General features: G+C 43.5%; 1 protein-coding gene across 6 annotated transcripts in view; it reads left to right on the forward strand.

Moving 5' to 3' along the window:
- Positions 1–15,945, forward strand: part of LOC130275779 (inter-alpha-trypsin inhibitor heavy chain H3-like) — a 136,538-nt gene that overhangs the window by 97,500 nt on the left and 23,093 nt on the right. For all 6 annotated transcript variants that reach the window (XM_056524168.1, XM_056524170.1, XM_056524169.1 and 3 more), the window contains 2 exons: positions 9,931–9,960; positions 10,604–10,717. In XM_056524168.1, the coding sequence (XP_056380143.1) occupies positions 9,931–9,960; positions 10,604–10,717 (144 nt within the window). The remainder of the gene's footprint in view (positions 1–9,930; positions 9,961–10,603; positions 10,718–15,945) is intronic.

The raw sequence follows: 15,945 nt of genomic DNA on the forward strand, positions 1-15,945 counted from the left end.
TACCTGTGAGAAACAAATATTATTGCCACACCATGACCACAACTACCGTTGCGACTGACTGTTACTGTATAAAATGTACTATACAAAGACCAGTATACCCACATACACTGACCATATAGTGGTAGATACTAGCTGTACATGAGCAATCTGCAGACCATAAGGCAACATTTACCCACGATTGTGTGATACCTTTTCCAGATCCAGCAGGCATCCCATTCATTTAAATGAGCCGGCCAGAGTCAGATCTGGTTTTGTTGCCAGACTGAAAACTGTGGTCTGCCAAGGTTTTTAGTCCAGCAATAAAACTTATACGGTGATACTATCTGACTCTGGCCGGCTCATTTAAATGAATGGGATGCGGCGCGGGTTCGGCTGGGATACAGCAGCGGACAGTTTTAAAATTTCAGCAACCCTGTGAATGCACCCTTAGCGATTACAGTTACATCTATCATCTCACTAGTGACGTCTTCCTGATCGTTCACTTCTCCTTTTCTTCTGTATCTGGCTCAGACCACTATGATGACTGCTCCTCGACAAAAATCTGCCAGACAAATATTTTAGATTCCTTTCTAAATTGCCACAAATACTCTGACATCACTGTGTATAATTCCTGTATGGTGACATCACTGTGTGCATTATCCCTGTATTGTGACATCACTGTGTGTATTATCCCAGTACTGTTACATCCCTGTGTGTATTATTCCTGTACTGTGACATCACTGTGTGTATTATCCCTGTATTGTGACATCACTGTGTATTATGCCTGTACTGTGACATCACTGTGTATTATCCCTGTACTGGGACATCACTGTGTATTATACCTGTACTGTGACATCACTGTGTATTATCCCTGTACTGTGACATCACTATGTGTATTATCCCTGCATTGTTACATCACTGTGTGTATTATCCCTGTACTGTGACATCACTGTGTGTATTATCCCTGTATTGTGACATCACTGTGAGTATTATCCCTGTATTGTGACATCACTGTGTATTATGCCTGTACTGTGACATCACTGTGTATTATCCCTGTACTGGGACATCACTGTGTATTATCCCTGTACTGTGACATCACTGTGTGTATTATCCCTGTATTGTGACATCACTGTGTGTATTAAACCTGTACTGTGACATCACTGTGTGCATTATCCCTGTATTGTGACATCACAGTGTGTATTATCCCAGTACTGTTACATCCCTGTGTGTATTATTCCTGTACTGTGACATCACTGTGTGTATTATCCCTGTATTGTGACATCACTGTGTATTATGCCTGTACTGTGACATCACTGTGTATTATCCCTGTACTGGGACATCACTGTGTATTATCCCTGTACTGTGACATCACTGTGTATTATCCCTGTACTGTGACATCACTATGTGTATTATTCCTGTATTGTTACATCACTGTGTGTATTATCCCTGTACTGTGACATCACTGTGTGTATTATCCCTGTATTGTGACATCACTGTGAGTATTATCCCTGTATTGTGACATCACTGTGTATTATGCCTGTACTGTGACATCACTGTGTATTATCCCTGTACTGGGACATCACTGTGTGTATTGTCCCTGTACTGTGACATCACTGTGTGTATTATCCCTGTACTGTGACATCACTGTGTGTATTATCCCTGTACTGTGACATCACTGTATGTATTATCCCTGTACTGTGACATCACTGTGTATATTATCCCTGTACTGTGACATCACTGTGTGTATTATCCCTGTACTGTGACATCACTGTGTATATTATCCCTGTACTGTGACATCACTGTGTATTATCCCTGTACTGGGACATCACTGTGTATTATCCCTGTACTGTGACATCACTATGTGTATTATCCCTGTATTGTGACATCACTGTGTGTATTATCCCTGTACTGTGACATCACTGTGTGTATTATCCCTGATCTGTTACATTCCTGTGTGTATTATCCCTGTACTGTGACATCACTGTGTGTATTATCCCTGTATTGTGACATCACTGTGTGTATTATCCCTGTACTGTGACATCACTGTGTGTATTATCCCTGTACTGTTACATCACTGTGTATTATCCCTGTACTGTGACATCACTGTGTGTATTATCCCTGTATTGTTACATCACTGTGTGTATTATTCCTGTACTGTGACATCACTGTGTGTATTATCCCTCTATTGTGACATCACTGTGTGTATTATCCCTGTATTGTGACATCACTGTGTGTATTATCCTTGTACTGTGACATCACTGTGTGTATTATCCCTGTATTGTGACATCACTGTGTGTATTATCCCTGTACTATGACATCACTGTGTATTATCCCTGTACTGTGACATCCCTATGTATTATCCCTGTACTGTGACATCACTGTGTATATTATCCCTGTACTGTGACATCACTGTATATTATCCCTGTACTGTGACATCACTGTGTATTATCCCTGTACTGTGACATCACTGTGTGTATTATCCCTGTACTGTGACATCACTGTGTGTATTATCCCTGTACTGTGACATCACTGTGTGTATTATCCCTGTACTGTGACATCACTGTGTGTATTATCCCTGTACTGTGACATCACTGTGTGTATTATCCCTGTACTGTGACATCACTGTGTGTATTATCCCTGTACTGTGACATCACTGTGTATTATCCCTGTACTGTGACATTACTGTGTATATTATCCCTGTACTGTGACATCACTGTGTGTATTGTCCCTGTACTGTGACATCACTGTGTGTATTATCCCTGTACTGTGACATCACTGTGTGTACTATCCCTGTACTGTGACATCACTGTGTATTATCCCTGTACTGTGACATCCCTATGTATTATCCCTGTACTGTGACATCACTGTGTATAGTATCCCTGTACTGTGACATCACTGTGTGTATTATCCCTGTACTGTGACATCACTGTGTATTATCCCTGTACTGTGACATCACTGTGTATATTATCCCTGTACTGTGACATCACTGTGTGTATTGTCCCTGTACTGTGACATCACTGTGTGTATTATCCCTGTACTGTGACATCACTGTGTGTACTATCCCTGTACTGTGACATCACTGTGTATTATCCCTGTACTGTGACATCCCTATGTATTATCCCTGTACTGTGACATCACTGTGTATATTATTCCTGTACTGTGACATCACTGTGTATTATCCCAGTACTGTTACATCCCTGTGTATATTATCCCTGTACTGTAACATCACTGTGTGTATTATCCCTGTACTGTGACATCACTGTGTATTATCCCTGTACTGTGACATCACTGTGTGTACTATCCCTGTACTGTGACATCACTATGTATTATCCCTGTACTGTGACATCACTGTGTGTATTATCCCTGTACTGTGACATCACTGTGTGTCCTATCCCTGTACTGTGACATCACTGTGTATTATCCCTGTATTGTGACATCACTGTGTATTATCCCTGTACTGTGACATCACTGTGTATTATCCCTGTACTGTGACATCACTGTGTATTATCCCTGTACTGTGACATCACTGTGTTTATAAACCCTGTATAATGAGTGGGGGGGGGGTGATTGAAATGGCACAGGGGGGATCAAAGGCGGGACTGAAATGGCACAGGGGGATTAGAGGGGGGGGGGGTTGAAATGGTGCAGGGGAGGAGGATCAGAGGTGGGATTAAAATGGTTCAGGGGATCAGAGGGGGAAGATTAAAATGGCATTGTGAGATCAGAGGGGGAGGATTGAAATGGCACACTGAGGGATCAGAGGAAAAGGATTGAAATGGCACACTGAGGGATCAGGGGGGGGGGGTTAAAATGGCAGGCAGGAATCAGAGGGGCATTAAATGGCATTGAGGGGATCAGTGATGGGGCCATTTCAATAACCCACCCCCCCCCCCCCCCCATCCCCCTGTGCCATTTCAACTTGGAACAGTGAGCTGAGACAGCAGCTTCTGTGGGCAAGGCTGGGGCTAATCCAGGGGTGGACTGACAACTCAAGGGCCCCCGGGCAATAGAGGATCATGGGGCCACTATGTCATCCATGTTTACGGCGAGTACAGAAGGGCAGATATGGGGAGTTACAGCAGGACTCATATGGGGGAGTACAGCAGGAGACATGAGGGGAGTACAGGGCAGATATAATGGGTTACAGCAGGATGCATATGGGGAAGTAAAGCAGGGTAGATATGGGGGGTTACAGCAGGACACATGAGGGAGCACACCCTTTCCCACCTTTCTACACTCACCCATGGGGCTGCGGACCTGTTACAGTGGGTCAGGACTCCCTCATGCTGCTTCCTCTCACACATGGTTGAGCCTGCAGGGGAGGAGCTGCTGCATTCTCTACACAGCTCCCTGCGGTACCAGGCTCAGCCAGAAGCAGCTGCCGATCTCTGCATATATTGGGCCCAGGTATAGGGGGATGTGTGTAATACAGTGTAGCACAGTGGAGGATTCACACACTGTGAAGCCCAAGACCAAGAAGTGCAGTGAACAAATTATGCAAATGAGCTGACTTCAGGCTGGAAGGAGTTTACCGCAGGGGAGCATATATGTAAGGCTGAGTTCACACTATGTTTTATGCAATACAGGACCGCATACAGCTTGGGGGAGCTAAAACCGGGCGCTCCCCGTATCCCTGCTGTATGCGGCCCGTATGAAATGTATTTCAATGAGCCGACCAGAGTAAAGCGTTGACTCCGGTCGGCTTATTTTCTTCCCGAATGCGGTTTTCCCACTGGACCTAAAATCGTGATGCTCTGTGCAGCTGTCAATCAAGCTCAGTGCAGCCAGAAGCACTTCGTGAGTTTGGTCTCCTGCCAGGCCGGGAGGAGACCAAACTCACTGTATTGCAGCAGGGATCAGAACTGAGCCACCTAGTGGCTGTTTTTTAAATAAAATGTTAACATATTTATGTTGATAATTTTAAAAGCAAGTGAATGGTAATGTGTATGCTAATTACACAAGGAGCACTATATTATATATTAAGTACAGTTTTATTTGGTGACAGGTACTCTTTAACCCCTTAAGGACCAGGCCAATTTTCACTGTAGGACCGGAGCATTTTTTGCACATCTGACCACTGTCACTTTAAACATTAATAACTCTATGATGCTTTTACCTATCATATTGATTCCGAGATAGTTTTTTCGTGACATATTCTACTTTATGTTATTGGTAAAATGTTGTCGATACTTGCATCATTTCTTGGTGAAAAATTCCAAAATTTTATGAAAAAATGGAAAATTTTGCATTTTTCGAACTTTGAAGCTCTCTGCTTGTAAGGAAAATAAACATTCCAAATAAATTATATTTTGATTCACATGGGCTTCAAAGTTCAGCAGCAATTTTCCAATTTTTCACCAAATTTTCTAAATTGGAATTTTTCATGGACCAGTTCAGGTTTGAAGAGGATTTGAAGGGCCTTCATATTAGAAATACCCCGCAAATGACCCCATTATAAAAACGGCACCCCTCAAAGTATTCAAAATGACATTCAGTAAATGTGTTAACCCTTTAGGTGTTTCACAGGAATAGCAGCAAAGTGAAGGAGAAAATTCAAAATCTTCATTTTTTACACTCGCATGTAGACCCAGTTTTTGAATTTTTACAAGAGGTAAAAGGAAAAAAATCCTCTCAAAATTTTGTGTATGTCAAGTGTTCGGCTGGTGCTGTAGAGGGCTCAGAAGGGAAGGAGCGACAATGGGATTTTGGAGAGTGAGTTTTTCTGAAATGGTTTTTGGGGGGCATGTCACATTTAGGAAGTCCCTATGGTGCCAGAACAGCAAAAAAACAAATAAAAAAAAACAAATGGCATACTATTTTGGAAACTCCACCCCTCAAGGAATGTAACGAGGGGTATAGGGAGCCTTAACACCTCACAGGTATTTCACGACTTTTTGTTAAAGTCGGATGTGTAAATGAAAAATAATTTTTTTTTCACTAAAATGCTGGTTTTTCCCCAAATTTTACATTTTTACAAGGGGTAATAGGAGAAAATTACAATGCTCAGAAGAGAAGGAGCGCCATTAAGCTTTTGAAAAGGGAATTTGTTTGGAATGGAAGTCAGGAACCATGTGCGTTTACAAAGCCCCCCGTGGTGCCAGAACAGTGGACCCCCCCACACATGTGAACCCATTTTGGAAACTACACCCCTCACAGAATTTAATAAGGGATGCAGTGAGCATTTACACCCCACTGGCATTTGACAGATCTTTGGAACAGTGGGCTGAGCAAATGAAAATTTTCATTTTCCCGGACCACTGTTCCAAAAATCTGTCAGACCCCTGTGGGGCGTAAATGCTCACTGTACCCCTTATTACATTACATGAGGGGTGTAGTTTCCAAAATGGGGTCACTTGTGGGTATTTATTGTTTTGCGTTTATGTCAGAACCGCTGTAAAATCAGCCACCCCCAATTTTGGCCTCAAATGTACATAGTGCGCTCTCACTTCTGAGCCTTGTTGTGCACCCGCAGAGCATTTTACGCCCACATATGGGGTATTTCCGTAATCAGGAGAAATTGCGTTAAAAATTTTGGGGGTCTTTTTTTCCTTTTACCTCTCTGAAAATAAAAAGTAAAGGACAACACCAGCATGTTAGTGTAAAATTTTATTTTTTTACACTAACAGGCTGGTGTAGACCCCAACTTTTCTTTTTCATAAGGGGTAAAAGGAGAAAAAGCCCCCCAAAATTTGTAGTGCAATTTCTCCCGAGTACGGAAATACCCCATATGTGGCCCTAAACTGTTTCCTTGAAATACGACAGGGCTCCGAAGTGAGAGAGCGCCATGCGCATTTGAGGACTAAATTAGGGTTTACATAGGGGTGGACATAGTGGTATTCTACACCAGTGATTCCCAAACAGTGTGCCTCCAGCTGTTGCTAAACTCCCAACATGCCTGGACAGTCAGTGGCTGTCCGGAAATGCTGGGAGTTGTTGTTTTGCAACAGCTGGAGGCTATGTTTTGGAAACACTGCCGTACAATACGTTTTTCATTTTTATTGGGGGGACAGTGTAAGGGGGTGTATATGTAGTGTTTTATCCTTTATTTTGTGTTAGTGTAGTGTAGTGTTTTTAGGGTACATTCACACTGGCGGCAGTTTACAGTAAGCTTACCGCTAGGAGTATGCACTGCGGCAAAAAATTTGCATGTACCCTGTACAATCACATGGGGGGGGGGGGGGAACCTCCAGCTGTTTCAAAACTACAACTTCCAGCATGCATGATGGGAGTTGTACTTTTGCAACAGCTGGAGGCACACAGGTTGGAAAACCTTCAGTTAGGTTCTGTTACCTAACTCAGTATTTACCAACCAGTGTGCCTCCAGCTGTTGCAAAACTACAACTCCCAGCATGTACTGATCGCCGAAGGGCATGCTGTGAGATGTAGTTATGCAACAGCTGGAGGTACACAACTACAACTCCCAGCATGCCGAGACAGCTGTTTGCTGTTAGGGCATGCAGGGATTTGCAGTTTTGCAACATCTGGAGGGCTACAATTTAGAGATCTCCAAACTGTGGACCTCCAGCTGTTGCAAAACTACAAATCCCAACATCCCCTGACAGCAAACTGCTGTTTGGGCATGCTAGGAGTTGCAGTTTTGCAACATCTGGAGGGCCACAGTTCTCCAAACTGGGGCCCTCCAGCTGTTGCAAAACTACAAATCCCTGCATGCCCTAACAGCTGTCTGGGCATGCTGGGAGTTGTAGTTTTGCAACATCTGGAGGGTTACAGTTTAGAGACCACTGTATAGTGGTCTCAAACTGTACCCTCCAGATGTTGCTAGGCAACTTACCGGCTTCTGTCGGATCCAGGGAGCCAGCCGCACGACATCGCCGGACTCCGATCTCCTCCACCGATGGTCGCCCGCGGGGTAAGTGGACGTCGGCGCCGATCCTCTGTCGGTTCCCCGTTCTGCCCCGCCTATTGTGGGTGGGCAGAACGGGGAAACCGAAAGTAAAGCCCGCCGCCCCCGATCTGCTATTGGTGGTCGCGTCTAGACCACCAATAGCAGGGATAGGAGGGGTGGCACCCCTGCCACCTCACTCCTATGCCTTCAGGGGGATCGTGGGTGTCTTGGACAACCGCGATCCCCGTTATATTCCGGGTCACCGGGTCACCATAGACCCGTATGACCCGGAATAGCCGCAAATCGCAAGTGTGAATTTGGGGTGATCGCCGACATGGGGGGGCATTTGCGCGGGGTGCCTGCTGATAGATATCAGCAGTCACCCCCGTCCAGTCCCCGCCCAGCGCGCGGCAGGGACCGAAATTCCCACGGGCGTACAAGTACGCCCTTGGTCCTTAAGGGGTTAGGCAATATAGGAAGCAGTATTTGACAATAGGCACCTGTGAGGCTGTGCGTAGGGCAACAGTGTAGGGGTGGGGGGCGCACTTCAGTGCGTTCAAAAAGATAAATACGTCTGATGTAGCTGCTGCTGCTGCCACTTTGCAACCTGAAGATGAAAAATCATTTTTTTTCTCCCAAGATTGAATCCATATGGGTCAAAACGTCTGCAAATTTTCCCTGCAGACTTGATATGTTGTGCATTTATTGTTGATTTTAGCATGTTCTGTGTATAGGGGTGAGATCCACATTAAATCTACAACAATATGCGCATGTAACACATGCAGTTTTTGCTGCGTGCTTGTGACAGAGCTGCATGAAAAAATTCTGACGCTTGTGGAATATTCTGTTCAAGTTCCTAGGGCAGCATTAGCTGTAAACATGGCCCTGAAAGGAAGTACAGTATACATTAGTGTACTTGGTATATTTGGATGGAGAGAAGGGTTTCAAAACAGCAATGCAATGTAAGGGCGGTTGTGGCTTTATTCTTTATTCTCCACATAAAAGGGTTACAACCAGTTGTAGTAATGTATTTTTTTTGTACTTGTACTTTCTTTACCTTATATGTAGTTGTCATAAATTCTTGGCAAGTTTATAGCGAATCTCTGCAGTTTACTATCAGTTGCAAAAGTCATCGCAACTCCAGATAAGGTCCTGATAAAGTACAAGCCTACCACATGCAGTAACCGTATTTTGTAGGATAACTAGAAACCCTTCCCACTCTATTATTATAATACAAAGCATACGTATTGCTATTCTGATGCCTATAAAAACTAAATGTTATAGTGGTAAGTCATTTTCTTTACATATCCCACATATACCTTGATTTCTTGTTCTTTGGCTGATTATTGGCAACCAGCAACCTAGTAAAGCCCTGCCTGCGTCGGAAAGCTGATATCCAGTCCAGGAGTTATGTAGGCTACAGTCCTAAAGCCCTTGGTTGCCAATGAGAGAATTGCAGGACAGAGAGACTAGTGTAAACTGTATTGACATCCCAAGGATGTGTGTGCATCTAGTTAAAAGTGGCTCTGGGGCAGTGGGCTGAAAGTACTCAATATTGGGGTAGGTGTCTTGGACAAATACCCAATTAGCTCTGCCCACACTGGAAAAAAACCAAAAAACTTACTGTGTGATACTTTCTTACACCTTCATTGGATATTTTATTGTCTTATAGAGAGTACCAAATAGAAACTGCTTTACTGAATCTCCTGGGACAGAGGTGCTTCCAGGCACCCACTATGCAAAGAAATACAATACAGCCTTATTCACTAGAATGGACGTGTGCTGCAGTACTCTGTATAGCATATACATGTATAAAATTGCTGGCAGACCAAATGGCCCATCCAGTTAAAAGCACTAATATAAAGGACTGATGCTGAGGTGACCTCTGTCCCTGAATAATTGAAGGTCAAAAGGTTGAACCCCCACTTGTAATAATTTTATGGCATGTTAATGTATTATGAACTTGTTTTTATTGTTTTTATGTATTACTCAGGTTATAGAGAAACAGATTAGCTTTTAAGTCTCAGGCTATTGTTTTTCAAAGGCAGAAGTCTCAATATAAGAAACAGGTTTTTATTAATTTATTTCTTCTTGTTTTTCCCTAGACTACCCCATTTACTCTACTCCAAATTTTGGTAAGTACTCCTTAAAGGGGTACTCCAGTGGAAATGTTATTTTTTATTTTTTTTTAAATCAACTGGTGCCAGAAAGTTAAATAGATTTGTAAATTGCTTCTACTAAAAAATCTTTACCCTTCCAATACTTTTTAGCAGCTGTATGCTACAGAAGAAATTCTTTTCTTTTTGAATTTCTTTTTTGTCTTGTCCACAGTGCTCTCTGCTGACACCTGGTGGCTGTATCAGGAACTCTCCAGAGCAGGAGAAAATCCCCATATCAAACCTATGCTGCTCTGGACAGTTCCCGACACTGACAGAGGTGTCAGCAGAGAGCACTGTGGACAAGATAAAAAAATTAATTCAAGACATTTTCCTCTGTAGTATAGAGCTTCTAAAAAGTACTGTAAGGGTAAAGATTTTTTTAATAGAAGGCATTAACAAATCTGTTTAACTTTATGGCACCAGTTGATTTAAAAAAATTTTTTTTAATGTTTTCCACAGGAGTAGCCCTTTAAGCTTAATTGCTTAATGTTCACTAACCATCTTTTTATATTGATCATAAATGGGCCTACAGTGCTGTGTATTTACTTTCTTATATTACAGTATTTCTCAGCAATGATTTATATAGCTTGATGTTCACTTCCATTATTTCTATTTACAGTGGATTCTGACCCTCATTTTGTGATAAATGTTCCACAAAAGGATGACGCGCTGTGCTTCAATATTCAGGAGAAGCCGGGTGTGATCCTAAATCTTATCGAGGATAAACAACTAGGTAAGTCATGGAACTTCCTATTCAACACTTATATAAATATATGTGTATATGTATATATATATATATATATATATATATATATATATATATATATATATATATATAGGGTGGGCGATTTATATGGATACACCTTAATAAAATGGGAATGGTTGGTGATATTAACTTCCTGTTTCTGGCACATTAGTATATGCGAGGGGGGAAACTTTTCAAGATGGGTGGTGACCATGGCGGCCATTTTGAAGTCGGCCATTTTGAATCCAACTTTTGTTTTTTCAATAGGAAGAGGGTCATGTGACACATCAAACTTATTGGGAATTTCACAAGAAAAACAATGATGCCATTGGTTTTAACGTAACTTTATTCTTTCATGAGTTATTTACAAGTTTGTGACCACTTATAAAATGTATTCAATGTGCTGCCCATTGTGTTGGATTGTCAATGCAACCCTCTTCTCCCACTCTTCACACACTGATAGCAACACCGCAGGAGAAATGCTAGCACAGGCTTCCAGTATCCGTAGTTTCAGGTGCTGCACATCTCGTATCTTCACAGCATAGACAATTGCCATCAGATGACCCCAAAGATAAAAGTCTAAGGGATGGTTTTGTTTGTTAACTTCACCATTTATCTTTGGGGTCATCTGAAGGCAATTGTCTATGCTGTGAAGATATGAGATGTGCAGCACCTGAAACTACGGATACTGGAAGCCTGTGCTAGCATTTCTCCTGCGGTGTTGCTATCAGTGTGTGAAGAGTGGGAGAAGAGGGTTGCATTGACAATCCAACACAATGGGCAGCACATTGAACACATTTTATAAGTGGTCAGAAACTTGTAAATAACTCATGAAAGAATAAAGTTACATTAAAACCAAGTACATCATTGTTTTTCTTGTGAAATTCCCAATAAGTTTGATATGTCACATGACCCTCTTCCTATTGAAAAAACTAAAGTTGGATTCAAAATGGCCGACTTCAAAATGGCCACCATGGTCACCACCCATTTTGAAGTTTCCCCCCTCACATATACTAATGTACCACAAACAGGAAGTTAATATCACCAACCATTCCCATTTTATTAAGGTGTATCCATATAAATGGCCCACCCTGTATATATATATATATATCTATCTATCTATCTATATATATATATATATATATATATATATATATATATACTGTATGCCTATCCCGTGCGTGTCTAACAACTTTTTAATGTGTTCCTTTAGCACAGCAATGTGTTGTGTTGGGGTATCCTAATACATCAGGGATCATGATAAGGCCAGTGATTGAGTAATGTTAAAATTAGGTTTGTGTAATGCGTTAGAAAAACCTGTCTGAACCTCAGGAGTGCAGTACAATATCTTATCGCGCCAGGGAACAAGAGGTTGCTGGCTACATCTGTATTGTTAAAGGGGTTTTCCAAGATTTTTTTTTTATTTGACTATGCTACAGGGGCTGTAAAGTTAGTGTAGTTCATAATATAGTGTCTGTACCTGTGTGTGACGGTTTTCTCACAATTCTTATGTGAATTTCACCCCAATATTTATTTTTAACAGCATACAAAATGACTGTTGTCTCAGATTTTTCCCAGGTTGCGATGCGGCCAAGATCTGACTCACTAGTCAGCTGAGGACAGGGAGCCTGTCTGCTTCAATTGGTGGAGGGAGCGCTTGGTGGGAGAGAGATCAATATGCAACTAATGCAACGGCTACAGGCACCCTGATGGAAAATCATAGATCTTTTGAAATTATGCAGCTCATTTATGTTTCAATGGATGGATGTGTGAGAGGGAGGAAAATGGAATTATGGGTTTTTTAGGCAAAAAAGAAAAACCCAAAAAGGAACCAGTTCACAAAAAGCTAGCCACAGTGTTATGGTAATCTCACAACATAGCCATTTAGCCCCAAGACAAGCGCAGATCCTTCCTAAGCATGTCCATTACTGTCTGCCAGGTACATACTAAAATCACCTTATGGTGGATAACCCCTTTAAACTTAGGCTAGGTTCACATGGCCGTTTGCATCTGACCCGTTAGGGGTCCGATCGGCTCTTTTTTTTTGAGCCGATAGGACCTTGAAATGGGTCGAATGCAAATGGATACTACTAGGTCATGACGGACCCCGTTCACTTACATGGGGTCCTTCGGTGACCCGGTAATTTTACAGGATTTGAGCAGAGAAAAAAATAGAGCTTGCTTTATTTTTTTCTTCGCTAAACTCCTGTCCCTCTGGCTGGATTGACGACAGAACTCCGAATAGCGGAGTCCGACGGCAATGTGAACGAGGCCTTAGCTTTGTATAACTTGTTATAAAACCAATCTCAATTTTCGGAGTGCAGTGCAATATCTTAACACACCAGGGATCAAGATAAGGCTGGCTACATCTGTATACACATTACATTTTCATTGTATAGCAACAATAGCAATACCACATGAGCAAATGTCCTTAAAGTGATACACTTCTTTTGTAAGTAGAAAAGATGTTAATATCCTTGTATTTTCATTGACCCACAGGATAGGGGACAACTGTCTTATCTCCTGAATTGTGCTGGGATTTCTGGAGACAGCCAAGTGTGGTACTGGGCTTTCTCTGGTGCTCCCATAGAGAAAGTATTGAGAGGGCTTGTTGACCTTGCTTCATGCAAAGGGAGATTTTGGCACCGTTCTGGAGATTGCAGGGGGTCCCAGAAGTCAAACCCCCCCACCACAATAAGACACATACCTTCTGTCTTATAGGGGATAAGTTGTCAAACTCTGGATAACCCCTTTAAGAATCATAATATATTTGCAAAAACTTCCCAGCTGCAAACAGAAAAAAGAGGGCATTTACCGTATATACTCGAGTATAAGCCGAGTTTTTCAGCACGATTTTTCGTGCTGAAAACACCCCCCTCGGCTTATACTCGAGTGAACTCCCCCACCCGCAGTGGTCTTCAACCTGCGGACTTCCAGAGGTTTCAAAACTACAACTCCCAGCAAGCCAGGGCAGCCATCGGCTGTCCGGGCTTGCTGGGAGTTGTAGTTTTGAAACCTCCGGAGGTCCGCAGGTTGAAGACCACTGCGGCCTTCAACATCATCCAGCCCCCTCTCACCCCCCTTTAGTTCTGAGTACTCACCTCCGCTCGGCGCTGGTCCGGTCCTGCAGGGCTGTCCGGTAAGGAGGTGGTCCGGTGAGGAGGTGGTCCGGGCTGCTATCTTCACCGGGGAGGCCTCTTCTAAGCGCTTCGGGCCCGGCCTCAGAATAGTCACGTTGCCTTGACAACGACGCAGATACGTCGTTGTCAAGGCAACGGCTCTATTCCGGGCCGGAAGCGCGGAGAAGAGGCGCCCCCGGTGAAGATAGCAGCCCGGACCACCTCCTCACCGGACCACCTCCTTACCGGACAGCCCTGCAGGACCGGACCAGCGCCGAGCGGAGGTGAGTACTCAGAACTAAAGGGGGTGAGAGGGGGCTGGATGATGTTGAAGGCCGCAGTGGTCTTCAACCTGCGGACCTCCGGAGGTTTCAAAACTACAACTCCCAGCAAGCCCGGACAGCCGATGGCTGCCCGGGCTTGCTGGGAGTTGTAGTTTTGAAACCTCTGGAGGTCCGCATGTTGAAGGCCGCAGTGGTCTTCAACCTGCGGACCTCCGGAGGTTTCAAAACTACAACTCCCAGCAAGCCCGGACAGCCGATGGCTGCCCGGGCTTGCTGGGAGTTGTAGTTTTGAAACCTCTGGAGGTCCGCAGGTTGAAGACCACTGAGGGCGAATGATGAGAAGAGGATGATGAAGGGGGGGGGGGTGTGGGGATGATGAAGGGGGGTGGGGATGATGAAGGGGGGGGGTGTGGGATGATTACAAGGGGATGATGAAGGGGGGATGTGTGGGATGATAAGGGGATGTGTGGGATGATGACAAGGGGATGATGAAGGGGGGATGTGTGGGATGATGACAAGGGGATGATGAAGGGGGGATGTGTGGGATAAGGGGATGTGTGGGATGATGACAAGGGGATGATGAAGGGGGGATGTGTGGGATGATGACAAGGGGATGATGAAGGGGGGATGTGTGGGATGATAAGGGGATGTGTGGGATGATGACAAGGGGATGATGAAGGGGGGATGTGTGGGATGATGACAAGGGGATGATGAAGGGGGGATGTGTGGGATGATAAGAGGATGTGTGGGATGATGACAAGGGGATGATGAAGGGGGGATGTGTGGGATGATAAGGGGATGTGTGGGATGATGACAAGGGGATGATGAAGGGGGGATGTGTGGGATGATGACAAGGGGATGATGAGGATGTTAATGACGGGTCTGGATGATGACAGGGGGGGATGAGGTATTTCCCACCCTAGGCTTATACTCGAGTCAATAACTTTTCCTGGGATTTTGGGTTGAAATTAGGGGTCTCGGCTTATACTCGGGTCGGCTTATACTCGAGTATATACGGTAGGTTATTTTGAGCCTCTGAGATGGAGTCAAATGTCCAACCAGTGGCCCTATAATGTAGTAGGTTGACCACCGTTGTCCAAGGCAAATACTTATATATTTCTACTAGCTGAGTACCTGGCATTGTCCGGTTTTTTCTTCCTAATCCTTCTTGGGGAGGAAAATCAACAAAGGAGGAAGCTTTTGACTTCATATCCCGTCCTCTTGTATTGTTGTCATATCCCAACCCCATATCCTGTCCTCATATCTCAACCTCATATTCCGTCATCATATCCTGATCTCATATCCCGTCCTCATATCCTGTCCTCATACCTCTGGACAGGTTTTGATAAATCTACCCCATTGAGTTTTATATATATAGATTTAACACCCTGTTATCAAGTAACATGTGCCCGCATATTATGCACAGCCGTAACCATGGTGCAACTGCCTGGAATGCAAATGAGTCTGTTTCCCAGCGGATTAACCTTTTATTTTATAGAAATACTAAAATATTAAATCTTATATGTATTTGTATTTCTGCATTCCTACCGACCCAAAGAATAAAGATAAAGGCCCAGATATGTCGATCTTGGTAAATTCCCCCACCCAGTGTTTTACCACACAAAAAAACAACTACAATCACATTTTTTTTCTCATTTTTCCCCAGGAAAAAAATATTCAATACACTATGAGAGATATTTAGCATTGTTTGCTTTGGTAAGCAAGTTCTGAAGGCATTTTCTTTTGCTTTTGTTCTGCTTATGTGCTACATATTTATTACACTATCACAGGGGGGTTGATACATTTGGCGCAC

The sequence above is a fragment of the Hyla sarda genome, chromosome 6 (assembly GCF_029499605.1).
Source record: "Hyla sarda isolate aHylSar1 chromosome 6, aHylSar1.hap1, whole genome shotgun sequence".
Taxonomy (NCBI): domain Eukaryota; kingdom Metazoa; phylum Chordata; class Amphibia; order Anura; family Hylidae; genus Hyla; species Hyla sarda.